This window comes from Mya arenaria, chromosome 6 (assembly GCF_026914265.1).
Source record: "Mya arenaria isolate MELC-2E11 chromosome 6, ASM2691426v1".
NCBI lineage: Eukaryota > Metazoa > Mollusca > Bivalvia > Myida > Myidae > Mya > Mya arenaria.
The window spans coordinates 23,430,396-23,448,911 of NC_069127.1; the positions used below are offsets into that span (position 1 = coordinate 23,430,396).

General features: G+C 34.2%; 1 protein-coding gene across 3 annotated transcripts; it reads right to left on the reverse strand.

The window, feature by feature from the left end:
• Window positions 1-5,880: 5,880 nt before the first annotated feature.
• On the reverse strand, window positions 5,881-14,690 carry LOC128239023 (MAM and LDL-receptor class A domain-containing protein 1-like). 3 transcript variants are annotated; one of them, XM_052955445.1, is made up of 8 exons: window positions 14,547-14,690; window positions 13,048-13,167; window positions 12,378-12,500; window positions 11,958-12,194; window positions 10,874-10,921; window positions 9,596-9,643; window positions 8,354-8,401; window positions 5,881-6,997 (listed from the first exon to the last, which is right to left on the reverse strand). In XM_052955445.1, the coding sequence occupies exons 1-8, from the start codon at window positions 14,617-14,619 to the stop codon at window positions 6,600-6,602; spliced, it is 1,095 nt and encodes a 364-aa protein (XP_052811405.1). In that variant the 5' UTR covers window positions 14,620-14,690; the 3' UTR covers window positions 5,881-6,599. The 3 variants fall into 3 exon arrangements, with proteins under 3 accessions (XP_052811405.1, XP_052811406.1, XP_052811407.1); XM_052955446.1 differs by lacking the exon at window positions 10,874-10,921; XM_052955447.1 differs by lacking the exon at window positions 8,354-8,401.
• Window positions 14,691-18,516: the final 3,826 nt, after the last annotated feature.

Sequence of the window (18,516 nt, forward strand, 5' to 3'; positions counted from 1 at the left end):
GATCCAATAATTTGCGTCAGAAGAGGCACAACCAGTCAGGCAAATCTTTCGACGCCACCTACCGATATCAGAACCGAAGTCAGTTATAATTAAGCGTGTTTATGGGGGGTTGTGACTATTTCTTGTCTTAAATGGGGCTTTCAGGTGTATTGTATTCCTATTTTCTACGATATTGACATAAAATCATATTTAGGGTTTCCTCCACTCACCACTCCTCCCCTAAGTCAACTAGTTAACAATGCTCTAGCCAATAGAGCAGGAACACTGTTATTGGGTCAACTTCGAGACAAAGAGAGTCTAGAACGAAATGTTTGCAATATATCCACATCATGTTCCCTGTGGTATGATTGCTTAACTCTGAACGACTCGAGGGTAAGGCACCCAAAGACAATATAACTAACATAACAAACTTCTTTTCATTTTTTGTCAGAAATGTAAAACATGTCCTTATTGAACATTGCCCTACCTGGAATTTAGAATGTGAAAAGTGTAATTGCCTTTTGCATGAGAACGTTATATATATATCAATTAAACGCATTATGTGAAGGATATTTCTCTTAGCTTGATCGTGTTTGGTTAAAAGCAACCATTTTTCGTGATAAAATTTATTTTTTAAACAAAGTATAAGCAGAAAAATTACATCGATGCATCACTTCTATCAAACTGGTTAACTGTAAACCGTTTTTATAAATAATTTCTGGATGTTTTAGGTTAAAAGGAAACATATTTGTTTTTGTAACACAGAGGATATTCTTTTCTTTCAATATGATATCAACCGTTTTTGATCAGGCTTACATTTTTTAGTAATAATTGACAAAAGTTGGGACAAGTGATAGGTTATGGCGCCATGCAATCTAGTTTAAGTTCCCAGTAGACTCGGCTTCCAGTGAGCTCGTGTATCACTGACCGTTCCAAGGCGGTAATCCAATCATATAACGGTAAAGCTATTTTGATGAGTGTGTGGTTCGTGTGTGGTGTTTATTTTCGTTTTTAAGGTGTTTATTTGTTTGTTTCTATAGTTTATTGTCGTTTTGTCGCTTACGTTTTACCTGTAAGCAGCGTTTTGTTTTGTTTCGTTTTCGTCTCCCAGATTTGTCCCTGTAGTTTGAATTGTATTTCTGTTTCATCGAGTGAACACCGAAAGTAATAGTTTAACGCATCGAATATTCACATGTTAAAATGTGTACATTCTGTGTTTACGAGATTAAATTAAATTGATATGTTACTGAAACCAACCATTTTATGCTTAAAATGCATGTAAAATAACGTTCACTTGTATTGTAGTTCAACAGCAAGCGTAATAAACTAATGACAAAGACAAGCTATTCCGGAAAAGACGTCATGATATCGTATTCACGATTTATGTGCACTGACAGTTTCACAGTGAGTGACGTCAAGATGGCATTTGACTGCCTTAAAGATGCACTTTTACTCCCAACTAAAATGTACCACAATTAATACAAATGTTTTGATATACCAAAAACGATGAATAAATGTCGACAAAAGAGATTCTTATGAAGGATACCGAGATAAATTTAAAAGAAATGTGCAGAAAACATGGTAGATATACCTAAAAGAGACTAAAGTAGATCACAGTTTATCTTTTAGCATTCACCAATCATTAAATATTTTTGCGTTTTCAGTTATTAAATACACGGTTACAATCGTGTTATCAGTGTTTAATATTTTCCATTAATGCATTATTTAGTAAGAAGATGAAATCTTATAATTCAAAATTTATGTTTATCATACATGTGTATGTATTGATTTTGAATAAGAGTGTCACTTTAAAACAGTAAACTATTTATAACATATAATAAACATAGCTTTATTGACCACCGTAAAGCATAAAAGAAACACACTTATCTTATTTGATGTTTTACTCACCTATGCATGTTTTCCCCATATAACGGCTCAGATGTAAACGATGCTTGGTGTTTTAATAGGTAATACGGTTTCTGTCGGCCTATTCTTTATTGTTAGAGGAAAGCCTTAATTAATGCATGATCGAAAAGACTGCCATCATGCTAACGGATATCAGTTATGGTGTATTAGTTTCAGGAAGTCGCAAGCATTACCACCATTAATCAAACACCGCATTATGCGTTATGAAAGTCGCAACAACATGCATGAATAGACATGAATTGGTATCAAGTTAAAATAAACATTAATGAATTCCAGACGTATCATTGCTTTGAACAAAGTATTCCCTATTTGGCTAAAATTTAATATCACTAATTATTCCTCTGAGAACGTAGCAAGTACAAATTTGTATTTATTAATAAATTATTCATTGAGAAGAATTGGAGAATGAATTTGAGATTATGATTAGCCATAAAATATCTATTTATAATAACATGTTTGTTTCAAACGACGTGAAAAATAAGCTGACTGCTTATTTGCGTATTTGTTTCCTTTGTGCATGTTGTATAAACGCTGGAAGGCACGCAAACAAAACATAACGCGTTTTAGTGCTTCTATGGACACTTGAAAACTCAAGTCGCATGAACGCGTTTAGTTTTTCCGCTATTCTTGCAAATTCATATCCGAAATCAGTAACAGAATAATAATTAAGTGAATGTGGTGTTTGAATAATTACTATCGATTTCCTTTTAGATGAAAACTCTTACTAAAGAGGATATGTCCTGTTTTTTGGTGGAGGACCAAAAAATAAACCACCAAGTGAAACCAGGAAGAAACATTGTAAATCAATAAATAATTTCATGTTTAAGACGCTAAACTTGGCTGTCCGAGTGGAATTTAGCAATTTTGCACCATAGTTATTTTGGACCGTTTAATGCATGGGCTTTCGGTCAACGATTGTAACCTACTTATTCAAATTGGTAACTCATCTTGGCTAGTAAATTCATAGCAATTTAGTTTTGTTAAAGGGGCTGTCTCACGTATGATAAAACAGCGAAAAAAAAGAAAATTGTTGAAAACTGACATAAACTTGGCATCGATGTGTACAATGCATTGAAACTTACTCACTGAAGTACCACAGAGTTTACAAATTATTTAAGTTTAGCAGTTTTTTCGTATTTTTCCATTAAAAAGATTACTGGATATGTCTACCAGGTAGAATTCATTCCTTATGCGTGATTGGCTAGTCGGTGTTATCACATGAATTTACCGAGGTAGGTTGTATAGCTTAATTATGTCACCCGATTAGAATAAGCCTTTGTAGCTCATTGAGTAAGACGCTGGACTTCAATTTTGGCGACGCAGGTCACCGGCGTTTAATCTTTTAGACATTTCAATAATTTATAACAGTTGAATTTTTATTTAACAGTTTTCAACAATGATTTATTTATTTCACACGGAACAAAAACAACAACCGAGTTACTCAGGGTTACATGCAACTAATACTTACAATTAAAATTCGAAACGTGATTCGAGCGGTGTCATGCACTATAAACAATACATTGAACGGTTTATGATCCAATCAAGTATTTGCTTAGACACATCTAATTTGAATTATGTCTTCATTAAATCTATTTTTGAGCGTTATAAGGAAGTCCAAAAACAATATATTAACTTTCATTACAAAGTTTTTACTGTGTTTAAAAAGATGCCATCATTTATTTTTATTTTTTAAAACATGATGTTCGTCTAATTATACGAAATTTAATTAGTTACTCGACCTTCCAAATGCATCTAAAAACCGGAATTACAAAATGCCTCGATCCTACTGGCTGAGAAGCAGTTTCCGACAGTTTTTATACGTTTTTATTGAATTATTTATACGTGTTTAAATACCTATTAAAATGGTTCACATTTTAGATAACTACAGCTCAAGCTGCTATTATCGATATATTTTTCACATGTGTGACGTCACATATAGTGTATCTAATAGGGGCGCAAAGAGGGAACTTACACTGTTCAGATTAGTTTGTGATGAGAAGCAGTTTCCGACAAATCGAGTGCGGGGCAGATTTAAGGTGCCTATTATGCGTTTTTATTATTCGTTTATTTAATATACTTAATATAAGACTGTATTAAGAGAAATATTCATTAATTTTTCAGCATTAACGAAAAATTTAAACCTTAAAATTTACGACAATCAATTCATTCTCAAAATTAGGCAGACACTGAATATCAATGATATTTTGATTCATCTCTGATAGAAACTTGTGTTTGTATACATTAAAGTGAATGTGGGTGCGAAACATGAATGACATCAGTGTTCACAAATATGTACACAATGATCATCGATTGTATAAGTCAATTTAGGAAAACCTTGTAGCTATTCATAGATATGCAAATTAGGTTTACACGCATGCGCAATACGATGCGCGTGCCGATCCCCCACGTGCAAGTTTGTGTACAAAATGAAAAATAAACATTAAACATTAAATAATAATAAAAGTTTCTTACGTGTCTCGGTAAGAATTTCAACTTTTGATTGCCTAGTTACCATATAGTTGAATTGCAGTACCTTTTTTATGAAGATCTAAAAAAAGTAAGTGAAAAGGCGATTTGTCGGAAACTGCTTTCCGTCGGAAACTGCTTCTCAACCAGTACGTGGCGTCAATAGAAAATGTTTATTTTTTGTCAGCTGTGAAAATCATTTTTTAATGTTTATTTTTTGTCAGCTGTGAAAATCATTTTCAGTATGTTCTATGATGTCTATTGAATAATTTAATAGACACTTAATGATAGTTCACCGTCCAGTTTTTAAGAAATTACATATAACCTTACATTTTTAGCTAATAGAATGCTTACTTATCAATCTTATTCTTGTAAAAAAAGGCAAAAGCTAAGTTGGATATATTTTTTAAATATACTCATTAATATATTTGCATTTTAATGAAGATATTAACTTTAAACAAAATGTGTGTAATTTTAAACCAAAAATTTTGAAGAAAGCGCCCCTCGAACACCGTCAAAGTGAAAGTTCGCGACCCTTTTTATTATAACATGTAAACTAACTTTGTGGGCAATTTGATGGCTATATGTTTGACTATCTGTCATTATGTCATTGGTATTCTTAAAATCAGATTTTTCAAAATTATCACCATAATCATCATCAGCAGCAGCAGCACCAGTATCATCATTTAGCAGCATCAGAAGCAGAAGAAGAGCAGCACCAGCACCTTCACCATTATTACCATCACCACCTCCACCACCACCACCACCACCACCACACCCACCAGTTGATTATGAAATACAATGTATTTATTAAAACAAAAACGAATTCAAATATGTTTTGTATATAAAATATTTACATTATCTCTGACTGAAGCGGCTGCCTTGTGGCAGACATGCCTATCGAATTTGCTCTACAGAAACCGATATAAAAGTTTCATGCAGGCTTGAATTTTTCATAAGAATGACTTTGTAATTTTCAGTCGTTCCTGCCTGCTATAAATGACAGACTTCTTTTCCTCTCAGGTTGATGTTAAATATGCAATAACGTACGAAATTACTTAAATTTTACCTACCATTTACGTGAATGTATTTTGTTCGGGACCAGGCTGTTTGTGGCTTTTTAGTGTTAATTTATTTAAAACGAATATTCGTGAGAAAAACATCATCGAGTTTCCAAATACTACAACGTAAAAATTGAATTATTGACCTATGAAAAGCAGGGAAATACATTCCGTTTCTAAAATTATCATCATCGGTAAAGGCCGATTACGTCCGATGTTCGTCACGATCTGTCCCGGCGAGTGGCCATATTAGTCGATTTGACCCGATGTTACCCGGGTTGTTTCACATAACTACTACCTTAACGTCAACACAGTTAATAATGGTAAAACCTGTTCTAAATACATTTTAAGATCAAATAGTTAATCTATCACATCAATTTAAATTACTTTTGAATTATATATATTTGGAATGCAAATCGTATTTGTCAAACTTCTGTTAACCAACAAACACAGTTTTGAATAATTTTATTGGAAAAATAAAGTATATGTGATTAAAACAGACAAGATTAACATCAAACACCAGGTAGCATAACCGTATGTTTGGCAAGTTGAATGTTACGATTAAGTACGCGTGTTCGACTGTATAATTGCTTTGCAAAGTAGCGAGTATGTTCGACTCTATATGTTGTATAAGAACCTAACACCATCTCAAAATGCAATGTCTTATTTTTGCAAACGTCATGGAGATGCCACAGCTGCAGTTTTTAACAGTGGTTTGGCATGTATTCGTAACAAAATGCTGCAAACATGGTCGAACAGGATTGGAATCAATCCTTTGTTACACGTGACTGTGAACAGAAAAGGTCACACTCATATACCTTGAGAAAACATATATGTACAAAAAGATATAACGACATCTGATTAACAATATTCTGTATTGTCTGTGAGCTGCAAGGCATGAAATCAATGATCGCGGTAATTATTTGTAGAAAAAGTCGCAATATGAAACAACCAATCAGAAGTCGCGAAATAATAACTTCAACTGGAAGAAATAAAACTTGTATTTTTAATCATTCGCGTAAAATTATTAGTTAGGTTTTTTTAATTGAACTTTAATATTTTTTTTATAAAAATGAAGACGTTACATCATAACAGACGGAGGAGTAAGCGTTTTTTGATTTCGTATCTCTGTTTCAACAGATTTTCCAGATCACTCAAATTTATCATTTATATATGCACATTGTAGTTCCGAGGCGACGACATCACATATTCGTACGATGGAGGCTTGGACAGTGTATGGTAGCGCACTTGCATTGTGTGCCCATCATGGGAGGGTAAGAAGCATATCTCCGAATAAGGCGGGGGCGGACCGTCGGGTCCGAGATGTGTTTCATCACTCTGCACTTGTTGTGCTGCAAACATGGTGTTTGTAATAGTGTCTGTATTTGACAGCGTTTGCCCACTTTGCTGTGTTGTGGAAGGCTTACGAAATGTTTTGCAACGGCGACAACAATATGCAAAAGAACAGGTACTGATACAGAAAATAGCTGCCGCCATTGAAGTGTATATGATTATCGGAGTGTAGTTTGTTGTGGATTTCCGATTAGCTGAAGGTTCAGGAAAATCTGAAAAATAAAGTTTTTCCAATGAGTTAACACAATTTTTGTGGAATCAATAAGGAAATCGATTGATAAAGGCTTTATTGTCTGCAAAAAACAGACATTATATTGTTGATTCGAGTTTTACTGCCAAATTATCAGGGATTTACTAATGAATGGTATACGGTCTGTATGATTCAGCTAAGAAAAGCAACTCCAACAAATAAACATACTTTGAAGAGCAAAAACAGTATCAGTAATAGAATAACTTCAGAGGAACAAACATAGCGGGCTTAGCATTGATCACGTGCCCACGAAATGCACACGGAACGAGACCTTACATGAACAATCAGAGCAGCCTATGTATCTACGAAAGGCACACGAATCAAAACCCAACAAAAAAGTATAACATCCTAAGCATTAACCATGTATCTACGAAAGGCTCACGAATCAAGGCCCAACAAAGAGTCTCACATCCTAAGCATTTACCATGTATCTACAAAAGGCACACGAACCAAGGCCCAACAAAAACGTCTAACATCCTTAGCATTAACCATGTATCTACGAAAGGCACACGAATCAATGCCCAACAAAAACGTCTAACATCCTAAGCATTTACCATGTATCTACGAAAGACACACGAATCAATGCCCAACAAAAACGTCTAACTTCCTAAGCATTTACCATGTATCTACGAAAGGCACACGAATCAATGCCCAACAAAAACGTCTAACATCCTTAGCATTAACCATGTATCTACGAAAGGCACACGAATCAATGCCCAACAAAAACGTTTAACATCCTAAGCATTTACCATGTATCTACGAAAGGCACACGAATCAATGCCCAACAAAAACGTCTAACATCCTAAGCATTTACCATGTATCTACGAAAGGCACACGAATCAATGCCCAACAAAATCGTCTAACATCCTAAGCATTAACCATGTATCTACGGAAGGCTCACGAATCAATGCCCAACAAAATCGTCTAACATCCTAAGCATTAACCATGTATCTACGGAAGGCACACGAATCAATTCCCAACAAAAACGTCTAACATCCTAAGCATTTACCATGTATCTACGAAAGGCACACGAATCAAGGCCCAACAAAAACGTTTAACATCCTTAGCATTTACCATGTATCTACGAAAGGCACACGAATCAATGCCCAACAACGTCCTACATCCAAAGCATTAACCAAGTGTCCACGAAGAGTCAAACGTATCGAGGACAAACATGTACACTATATCATATTTGAAATTGAAGTAAAATAATCAATTATAAACGCATACGCCCGAGAAAGGTTAGTGAACACTGCAAAGGGTAAACTAAACTGTATACATTACAAAATATACTAGTGACATTTATACTTGTTCTTACTTGTGCCATTAGTTGCTCTAGGCATAAACTGTGTAGATGTACGGATTGCTGAAATAGATGTAAAAGAAATGAATGGAATATCAATGCATAAAGAACGTACGCTCTTATGTCCTTTAGTGAAAAAAGTTATACGGTCTTATACCCTTTTTTATTCTAGAGTTGCTTAACAAGTTTTTAGTCGCTATCTAACAAATAAAATTGTACCGAAATTCATACAAATACATATAGTGAAATCAAAGATTACTAATAAAAGGCTTTACCGGCCTCACGATTAGACAAATAAATATCTATTTGCACTTTGCTGCACAAATGAGTGTAAACATGGATATACGTGTTTAAAAATTTCGTTATCTGTTTATATGAAATAACTTAGTTAAGAATCTCAAACAAACAAATATACTTTAAAATGCAACCAATATCAGTAAAACAACCATTACAGAACAAGCCTAACAGCTTAAGCATTAACCATGTATCCACGAAAGGCTCAAGGGTCGAGTTCTACAATGAACAAGCCGGACAGCTTAAGCGTTAACCATGTATCCAAGAAAGGCTCATGGATCGAGATCTTCCATGAACAAGCCTAAAAGCTTAAGCGTTAACCATCTATCCACGAAAGGTTAACGGATCGAGATCTACCAGAAACATGCCTAACAGCTTAATTAAAACATTAAGCATGTATCCACGAAAGGCTCACGGATCCAGATCTACCAGAAACAAGCCTTACAGCTTAAGCATTAACCTTGTGCCTCTAATGCGATTCACGATTGACACAGCAGCCTAAGCATTAACCATGTGTCCACGAAATTCACACGGATCAAGAAATAACATGCACAAACAAAGCAGCCTAAGAATTTGTCATATGTCCAGGTAATACAAATGGAAAGGGGATTAACAATCCTAGCAGCCTAGTTCATTATCCATGTTTCCACGAAACGCAGGAGGATCAAGACCACAGAAACAGAAACAAACTTAAAAGCCTAGGCATTATAAATGTGTCGACGAAAGGCACACAATTCAAGCCTTACAGGAACAAGTCTAACGACCTAAGCATGAAACATATGCCCACGAAAAGGCAAATGGATCAAGGCACACATGCCATAAACATCACATGACAACATGACTCTAAGTATGTCAATACATATTAGTCGCGTATACAAGAGAGTAGGATCAACACTGATAAGGGTAAATAAAACTGATTTACATTACAAAATATATAAGAGACCTTTATAATAGTGTTCTTACTTGTATCAATAGTTGTCCTAGGCATAAACCGTGCAGTTGTACGGATATCTGAAATAGTTGTAAAACAGCCTCAGCATTAACCATGTGTCAACGAAATGCTAACTGATCGAGACCTACCATGAAGATGTATAGCAGAAAATGCATTAACAATGTGTCCGCTGAAGGCAAACGGACAGGACTGATAGAAAGGAAGCTTGATAGAAAAAAGCATAGCAATTTAACTATATGTCAACAAAATCTAGCAATCTAGCAATCTTTGCATTAACCATTTGAAAACCAAAAGAACGCGAATCGAAGCCTAACAGGATGAAGTATTGCAGCCTAAGCATGAACCACGTGTCCAGTTAAATGGTGTTAAACCAGTTTCAGCGCTAAGTTGCTTAATGATCTTTCCCTTGTGATTTCACGTTGCTTTGAGTTTGGGGTCAGTCATTGTAAAACAAGTGGATTGGCTCTTATTAAATCATATTTAAAGGGCATTTCAAAACAAATGTTGGTATTGAACGACAAAAATTAAAACTTGTCAAATTGTTCTATTGATTGTACAATATTTTGCAAGATATGTGCTTAAAGAGATGATAAACTTTTACAAAATTCCGTTTGCATTTTCCGGAGGTCTTTCAACAATATGAATATATGTTTGGGTTAAAGTCTTCCACACGATCCAAGTAACAATGTACATATATTGTGGTTGCTTTGTTATGTATTTTAGATAAGATGTGTATTTCATAAAATATTGAAACATAATGCCTTGAAATCACTTTTTGGTGACAAAATTGCACATATCTTCCTTAAGATAGAAGTAATCATCACACGGTCGAAATTCATTATAAATCGGATCATGTGAGCCATTTTTGCACCTGAAATCCTTTCTTATCTTGTTAAACGTTTTGCTTATTCATTTTGGACTGATAAAATCTCAAAGATTCTTCTTTCAGAAAACATGCCGGGCTATCTTAAAACCTACATATGTATGCAAAGACACCTGTTTTATGCTTGCTGAATATTGATCCTTCCAACGGAATGAAAGGATACTTTTTTAAGGTTCAGTAATATTCAACTAAATTTTAACTGTTAAACGTACCTGCACGGACACAGCCACGAAAAGGCAAATGGATCAAGGCACACATGCCATAAACATCACATGACAACATGACTCTAAGTATTTCAATACATATTAGTCGCGTATGCAAGAGAGTAGGATCAACACTGATCAGGGTAAATAAAACTGATTTACATTACAAAATATATAAGAGACCTTTATAATAGTGTTCTTACTTGTATCAATAGTTGTCCTAGGCATAAACCGTGAAGTTGTATGGATATCTGAAATAGGTGTAAAACAGCCTCAGTATTAACCATGTGTCAACGAAATGCTAACTGATCGAGACCTACCATGAAGATGTATAGCAGAAAATGCATTAACAATGTGTCCGCTGAAGGCAAACGGACAGGACTGATAGAAAGGAAGCTTGATAGAAAAAGCATAGCAATTTAACCATATGTCAACAAAATCTAGCAATCTAGCAATCTTTGCATTAACCATTTGAAAACCAAAAGAACGCGAATCGAAGCCTAACAGGATGAAGTATTGCAGCCTAAGCATGAACCACGTGTCCAGTTAAATGGTGTTAAACCAGTTTCAGCGCTTAGTTGCTTAATGATATTTCCCTTGTGATTTCACGTTGCTTTGAGTTTGGGGTCAGTCATTGTAAAACAAATGGATTGGCTGTTATTAAATCATATTTAAAGGGCATTTCAAAACAAATGTTGGTATTGAACGACAAAAATTAAAACTTGTCAAATTGTTCTATTGATTGTACAATATTTTGCAAGATATGTGCTTAAAGAGATGATAAACTTTTACGAAATTCCGTTTGCATTTTCCGGAGGTCTTTCAACAATATTAATATATGTTTGTGTTAAAGTCTTCCACACGATCCAAGTGAAAATGTACATATATTGTGGTTGCTTTGTTATGTATTTTAGATAAGATGTGTATTTCATAAAATATTGAAACATAATGCCTTGAAATCACTTCCTGGTGACAAAATTGCACATAACTTTCTTAAGATAGAAGTAATTATCACACGGTCGAAATTCATTATAAATCGGATCATATGAATCATTTTTGCACCTGAAATCCTTTCTTATCTTGTTAAAAGTTTTGCTTATTCATTTTGGACTGATAAAATCTCATAGATTCTTCTTTCAGAAAACATGCCGGGCTATCTTAAAACCTACATATGTATGCAAAGACACCTGTTTTATGCTTGCTGAATATTGAACCTTCCAACGGAATGAAAGGATACTTTTTTTAAGGTTCAGTAATATTCAACTTAATTTTAACTGTTAAACGTACCTGCACGGACACAGCCAAGGTGGCTGTAGGCTTGATCAACAGCAATATCATCTACTGCGAGTTTGTTTTGGTGAAAATCCTGGGTCCATCCCCTTGTGGCTTCAAATAACAACCAAGCTGGTGGACGTATTCCGATGATACAAAGAGACTGATAAACCCATTTGTTCTTTTCCAGTTCATTAGAGCTCCAGAGCAGTTGTTTAAAACTTGATGTCTTCAGAAACAGATTAAGATCTCCTGAAAAACATGTTTGATTATTTACCAAACAATACGAATCATTTGTGATATTTTTATAATTTGTAAATTATAATTACACAATAACTATAATGTTGGAAATAAAATTCAAACACACAAGACTCATCACATCATCGGAGGTATGTTTTAGTCAGTCAGATATTAAAAGTCAAACAGTTATCGTACCAGCACCCGTGTTTATAAAAACTCGAAATGAGACAACAGCAGATGTGTGGTTCAGAGGTAGTCTCAACATTGCTCTGTGTCCTGCCCAACGTTTCAAAAGTGATTCGATGTATGCACAGCTGTCTATAAAAGAAAGAGATTGAACTTTTCATTTTGTATGTAAAGTTGTCTTGATGCAGATACATTTAAGACTTCATACCGAACTAATCGGCTTTTAAGTAATGTTTTGGATTCATTGGCAGTGAAAAGGGAACGAAAATTCTTAGGATAATACATGTACGTGTGAATATATAACAATAGGTTTGCATTTTGCATTCCAATAGAAGTCAGTGGCATTCCAATATGTTTTGCCTACGTGATCAGTTTGAATTCATCACATTTAAGTTTTATTCATTCTTTAATAAAACCGCCATTTCCCAATGGTACACTTATCCAAACAAACATTTAAAAAAAATAATGATGAATGAACACCACATCGCTCCACATATTTAGGACGAGTAATGTGTTGTTTACGACCTATTCTTAACCAGCTTTTGGCTATAAATTAAAATTGAATTAAGCGCGATTGCAAAACAATAACTCTGCGCTTGTAAACTATTTATTTATAATATGTGTGTGTGTTGTTCTTAAGCATACGTGTGTATTAAAACTCGGTTCATTGGTCTGTTACCTTTGTTGTCTGTGTGTTTGCGTGTAAAACGGTTACAGTCTCCCACGCTCCAGTCGAAGTCATCAAACTTATGGACATTCTCCCAATCACATGTACCCGCTTCAAACGTGCAATGACCGGCTGCCAATGGATAACAACTTTAAAATGTCATCAATAAATAGAGTTAATAAGTATTGAAATATGAGATAACCGTGAGTCGAGCCGTCTTTGAAGTAGGCAATTGTATATTAGACATTGCTCATAACGTCAGATAAAAGTTTTTTATAACAGTATTTATACTCGCTGTGTTAAGTTGGGAACTTTTTATATATTGGGATTACGACATAATTGATTGAAACATTTCTGTACCATATCGGGTTACATACTACTAAAGATAAGTGTTTTTTATCGACCCGCGAAACCATGCTCGTGTGGATTGTCCGTACAGCTAACGAAAACAGCAGATGATACCATAAATTTAGTTGTATGTATGTATTTATAACCTAAACCTGTCAACACGTGATGGTTGTTTATATATTATATTTTAATGAGTGCTTTAGCTGTCCTTCTGTGGGGTCCTTATGCATTTAAAAATATATTTGTCAAAGTTGACAAAACAGACCTTACATTATGGAGCATGTTCCGGGACAGAATATAGGTATCATGTTTTTTCCGGTCCGGATAGAAATATCCGACCCGAGGGCTCGCGCGTAAGTCGGAAACGAGGCCGGTCGAGTTACCAGCCACGCAGCGTGCCCGAGGGTCGGATTTTTTTCCGAACTGGAAAAAACATAATTGATATTTTTTCTTGCATACCTTAAATTATCACGTTGATTACTGCGAGTAATTTTAGATCAATATTGCCGTCAAATTGTTCCTCTAAAATCGTTTTTGTATGATTATTTTTCATTTTGAAAGACGTGCATACTCATTTATTTGATTACGCTTTATTAAAATGGCATTATGTACTTTTCAAAAACCATACAATAAAAATAAGAAGTGGCGCGTTATTGTGCGTGACACATTAGTGTTGTAGGACAGTAGTGGTCCGGTATGAAAAAAAGAACCATATCAGGAAACAAACCAAATAATGGATACAAATGTTATTATGACACATTTTTACAAGTTTATGATGTCAGTCTCGGGTATATGATCTACATCTGTAGTGGCATTATTTCATTGTTAATTTATGATTTTTGTGACTCCTATATACACCAAAAACTCAATCTAAACGTGTTTCTTTAGTTTTAACTTCATTAATTTTTGCAACGGCTGTGAAAAACTTAAACTTAAACATGTCTTGCCATATTAACCATAAGACTCAAAGGAAGCACCTTTAACTCAGATTTTACAAGGACAGAATTTACAATAGATTTATAATAAGCACATTACAGAAACCAGTCAATGTTGTGTAACTCTGGAACTCTGTAAGCAAATACACACAATTTAAACTATGTACATGTTCTATCATGATTTTCGCTATTGCTTAATATAAATCTACACAAAATGTATTTCCTTACCTTCTCCATATTTTGTTAAATTCAGTATTAGCACTATCCACAAGGAATTTAAATAGTTTATATAAGACTTCATTAGAGCGTTGTGTCGTAGAATTTGATGAAATTATAATCAGTAGAGTCCAAATAACAACCAAATCTGACACATGTTAAAATGAAGCTATTTATTTAAAGATAAAGACGGTTCTTCCTGGTTATTGACAAAACAAGTCAACATCGCTTATCACGTTTTATCACAGATTATGTTGACAATACACATTTCGGCTAGTTTGTATCCAATGTGTCAATTTTCTGATATGGGCTTAAGGGCTTGCTTAAAACATCCGTCTCGCAGGACGATGATAACATTTTATCTTGCCTTATCAGAATGAAAGCGATCACTTCCGTGCCAGTTATTTGAAACATGAATCAGTGAAGAGTTTTGCAGAGGCGTTCTATTTAATGATAATATTGTCAGGTTAAGAATATTGCCTACCTGATATCTTTGTGTTAAAGGGTATGTGCGTTATGTTAAGGACATTGAACACTATCTATATAAATTTGCCTTTTATATAAGTATTATTATAACTATAATTATGAATATTATTTTATATTTTATTATCATTATTATTTTTATTATTATTATTATTATTATTATTATTATTATAATTATTATTATTATTATTATTAGTTTCTTTATATTTTCATTATCATTATTATTTTTATTATTATTATTATTATTATTATTATTATTATTATTATTATTATTATTATTATTAATAATAATAATAATAATAATAACATATTATTATTATTATTATTATTATTATTATTATTATTATTATTATTATTATTTTGACATCAAGAATAGTATAACAGTAAGTCTCATCCCAAAGGACCACACAAAAGATAAAATTAAATACTCCCGCCACACATAACTTAACAGATTTAGGTCATGTTCCGCAATTATGTTCATTTTCGCATGAGAATGTCTGTCATTTCGACCGATAAGTTCCAACCAGTGGATTGCAAATGTAGTAACGAGTTATCTCCCTTTTACTTTCAGTCTCAGAATTTCCTTAATTTACTTGTCGTTCTGTCGAATGCAAGTTGTCCAATCTGACAAACTGCTATGTTATTTTTTAATCGTTTTTAGACTATTTTTACAATCTTATAAGAATGCTTATCTCAAAAATAGACCATATTCACCACATAGCCACGCAATAATTTTCTATTTTTTATTTCATGCAACATGAATAGCGTTTAACAACGATCAGTCGCTGCCCGGATTTAAAGTCGGCAAGAATGAGATTGGCCTCCTATCTGACCTTCACCTATTAATCACTTCTTTTCATTGCCAGAGGTTTTCAGCAACATTATGCCGATTCAACAAGATTACCACAAATGTTGTTCCAGGTACATGTTGTTACCATAACTAACATGGTAGCGCGTTTGTGTTTTAGAAAATGTTGCAGGTTTGTCGTCGCTCTGGCAAAAGGCGTGACACAATGACCCATATCATTAATCCCATTCTGTCTAAAACTCACTCCGCCTGGGGGTAAAAATTATCACAAACATGCATATACATTTAACCTTGCACTTTTAACATGTTGGCAAAAGTATGGGTCAAATTCACAGTTACTTATCACTTGAAACTACTTGAAAACGTTCGGGCACTTATTAAATTTGGTACACTAGTTCTAGATTACTGCTAACAAATTTTTACACTTGCATTATCTAACCTTGCAAATGTTTCTGACCAAATGACAAACTGCAGATGAAAAGGTGGACGTCCTACACTTATCTAAAATATATCTGTTCAGCAAACTTACCTAGTCAATCGATTTTCTTCCAGACATCTGGATAAATGGCGACCCATCGGTGGCTCGGGCGGGTCAAGCTCATTGTGGGACTAATGGACGTTGAATGAAGATCGATTACTTTAATATACGGTGGTTATGGTTCCCCGAGCTGCATTATAGGGATTTGTTTTTAGGATCATATTAAGCAAGGAACCACGAATAATTGTGATCATTTTGGGCAGCAATGAGCTGTCATCTATGGAGGTAGACATTCTCCCAATATGCATTGGAGGGTGGTGCATGTGCTTAGCCAATAGACCTTAAGAAGAAGGTGCAAATCGTTTGGGTCGACAAATAATCGTCTCAAAAGATGATCACAGAATGTCTGGGTTTTACTCTTCTGCTGATGTCCACTTTCATAAGTTGGCTGTTGTGCGTATCTTGTTATACTAGTAATACATGCAGCGTTAACCAAGTATTTTTAAGGATTTCTCTCCCTTGAGCATTACAATTTCACCTAATATGTAAAAATGGAGGGAGCAAGTTTTGGTTGTCTTCATTAAATGTTGTTGGTAGTAATTGCAAACGTTGTTCTTAGTTTTGATAGTCTATATTCATAAGGTTGTCTTGTACAATCCTGCTTGGAATAATGCTAGGGAATAAAGACATACATTCAGGAGATTTGGAACTAAATTACGTTTAACTCAGTTTTGGCACATTCGTATACGGACATCAAGTAAAGCAAAAAAATGTTTCGCGAAAGTTGTGTAGATAGCAACATGAGTAAACATATCCAGGGAAGTAAAGGTTTCATAGTATGCCTCCTCAAAACCATGAAAAAAGTGAGCGTGGTGCCAACGGTATGCATGCTGTTGTTTTTTTCTTAAGATACTTCAATAATGAGAAAGTATTGGGATAAACTTTGCTTTCACACATGGTCTGGCGTTTGTTATAAAGATTATCTTCATTATAGGATATAAAAATCTTCTTAATAATTAATATCTCAATCTATATGACAATCTGTGTATTGTGGCGTTGTGTATATCGTTCAGTTTAGCCTTGAATATTATTTCTTCCATATATTTTTTTTTAATATTTAGTCAAGAAAAACGTCTCTTAAAAATCATCTTATATAATAAAATCTTCTTACTTTTAGGGTGTAATATTGTTCAATATGTGGGACAGACAGGAAAGCCATCAAAAGCCTGGTAATGAGAATATGTAAACCTTTAACCGACCGTTCGAAGGCGATACCTACACCCCTTGATAAAAAAACCTTCTTTTATATATTACTCGTGTGTGTTTAGTGTATTGTTTGTCGAGTTTTGTGTTGTTGTTTTGTGTTTCTAGTTGTTAATATTTGTTGTTTCTTTCTGATAGTGTCATTAACGTTGAACATGTGTCATCGAATAGGATTTATGTTAAAATTGACTTTGTTTTCATAAAAAATCTTGACCGCTGTGTGTCTTAGCGGGATCATCGTCAATGTACTTGCTTCTTGGCTCATCCTTGCAATTCATAATTCCAAATTCCAACTACCAATTGTATATATTGTTAATTTGTATCGATGGAACGTAGAGGATAAAACTGCCTCCTATCAATATTTGCATCTAGGCCAGTAGTCAATAAACAACTTAGATAGGACTTAATTGATATCAAAAACTAATTGTACTGATTGGCCTGTATATTTAGATGACCAAAGAGGCTGAATTGAATAGCTGAGTCATGTTCATTGGTAAGGATAAGATCAATATTGAATACTGGGCCTGGGCAGTATTCAATATTGGTCTTATCCTTATCCTTAAATATGTCCTCAGTGATTATATTAGCTTTATTGGCCGGTTTTAAAAACATTCCATTCAAAATAATCAGGGCATACTATTAAACTTAGATCTAAGATGGTTATTGAATTCGGGTCCCAGGTTTACAACCAACACTGGTGTATTGACTGAGTTTGCCATCGTCAGCGAGGATATTTTGACTTCATTCTTTTGATATCAACGGCATCGACCGCACGCCCCTTAGCACGGTGGTCGTTGATAAATTATCATCCCTTTAGAATTGATGTGTCCATAATTTTAAACTTCAACTGAGTTAGATTGAAAATGGCGATGGAAACCTTGTTTTTCAAAGTAGAAAGATTTAAATCGAAAACATTTTATTTTACGCTTTTTTAAACAAATTGACAAATT

Excerpts from the sequence above, each read along its gene's own strand:
- LOC128239023 (XM_052955445.1), bottom strand. The coding sequence starts at position 14,619 with ATGAAGTCTTATATAAACTATTTAAATTCCTTGTGGATAGTGCTAATA. Across the intron at positions 9,644-10,873 it reads TAGGACAACTATTGATACAA|ATATCCGTACAACTGCACGG; the intron begins GTAAGAACACTA and ends CAACTATTTCAG. Across the intron at positions 8,402-9,595 it reads TAGGACAACTATTGATACAA|CAATCCGTACATCTACACAG; the intron begins GTAAGAACACTA and ends CATCTATTTCAG.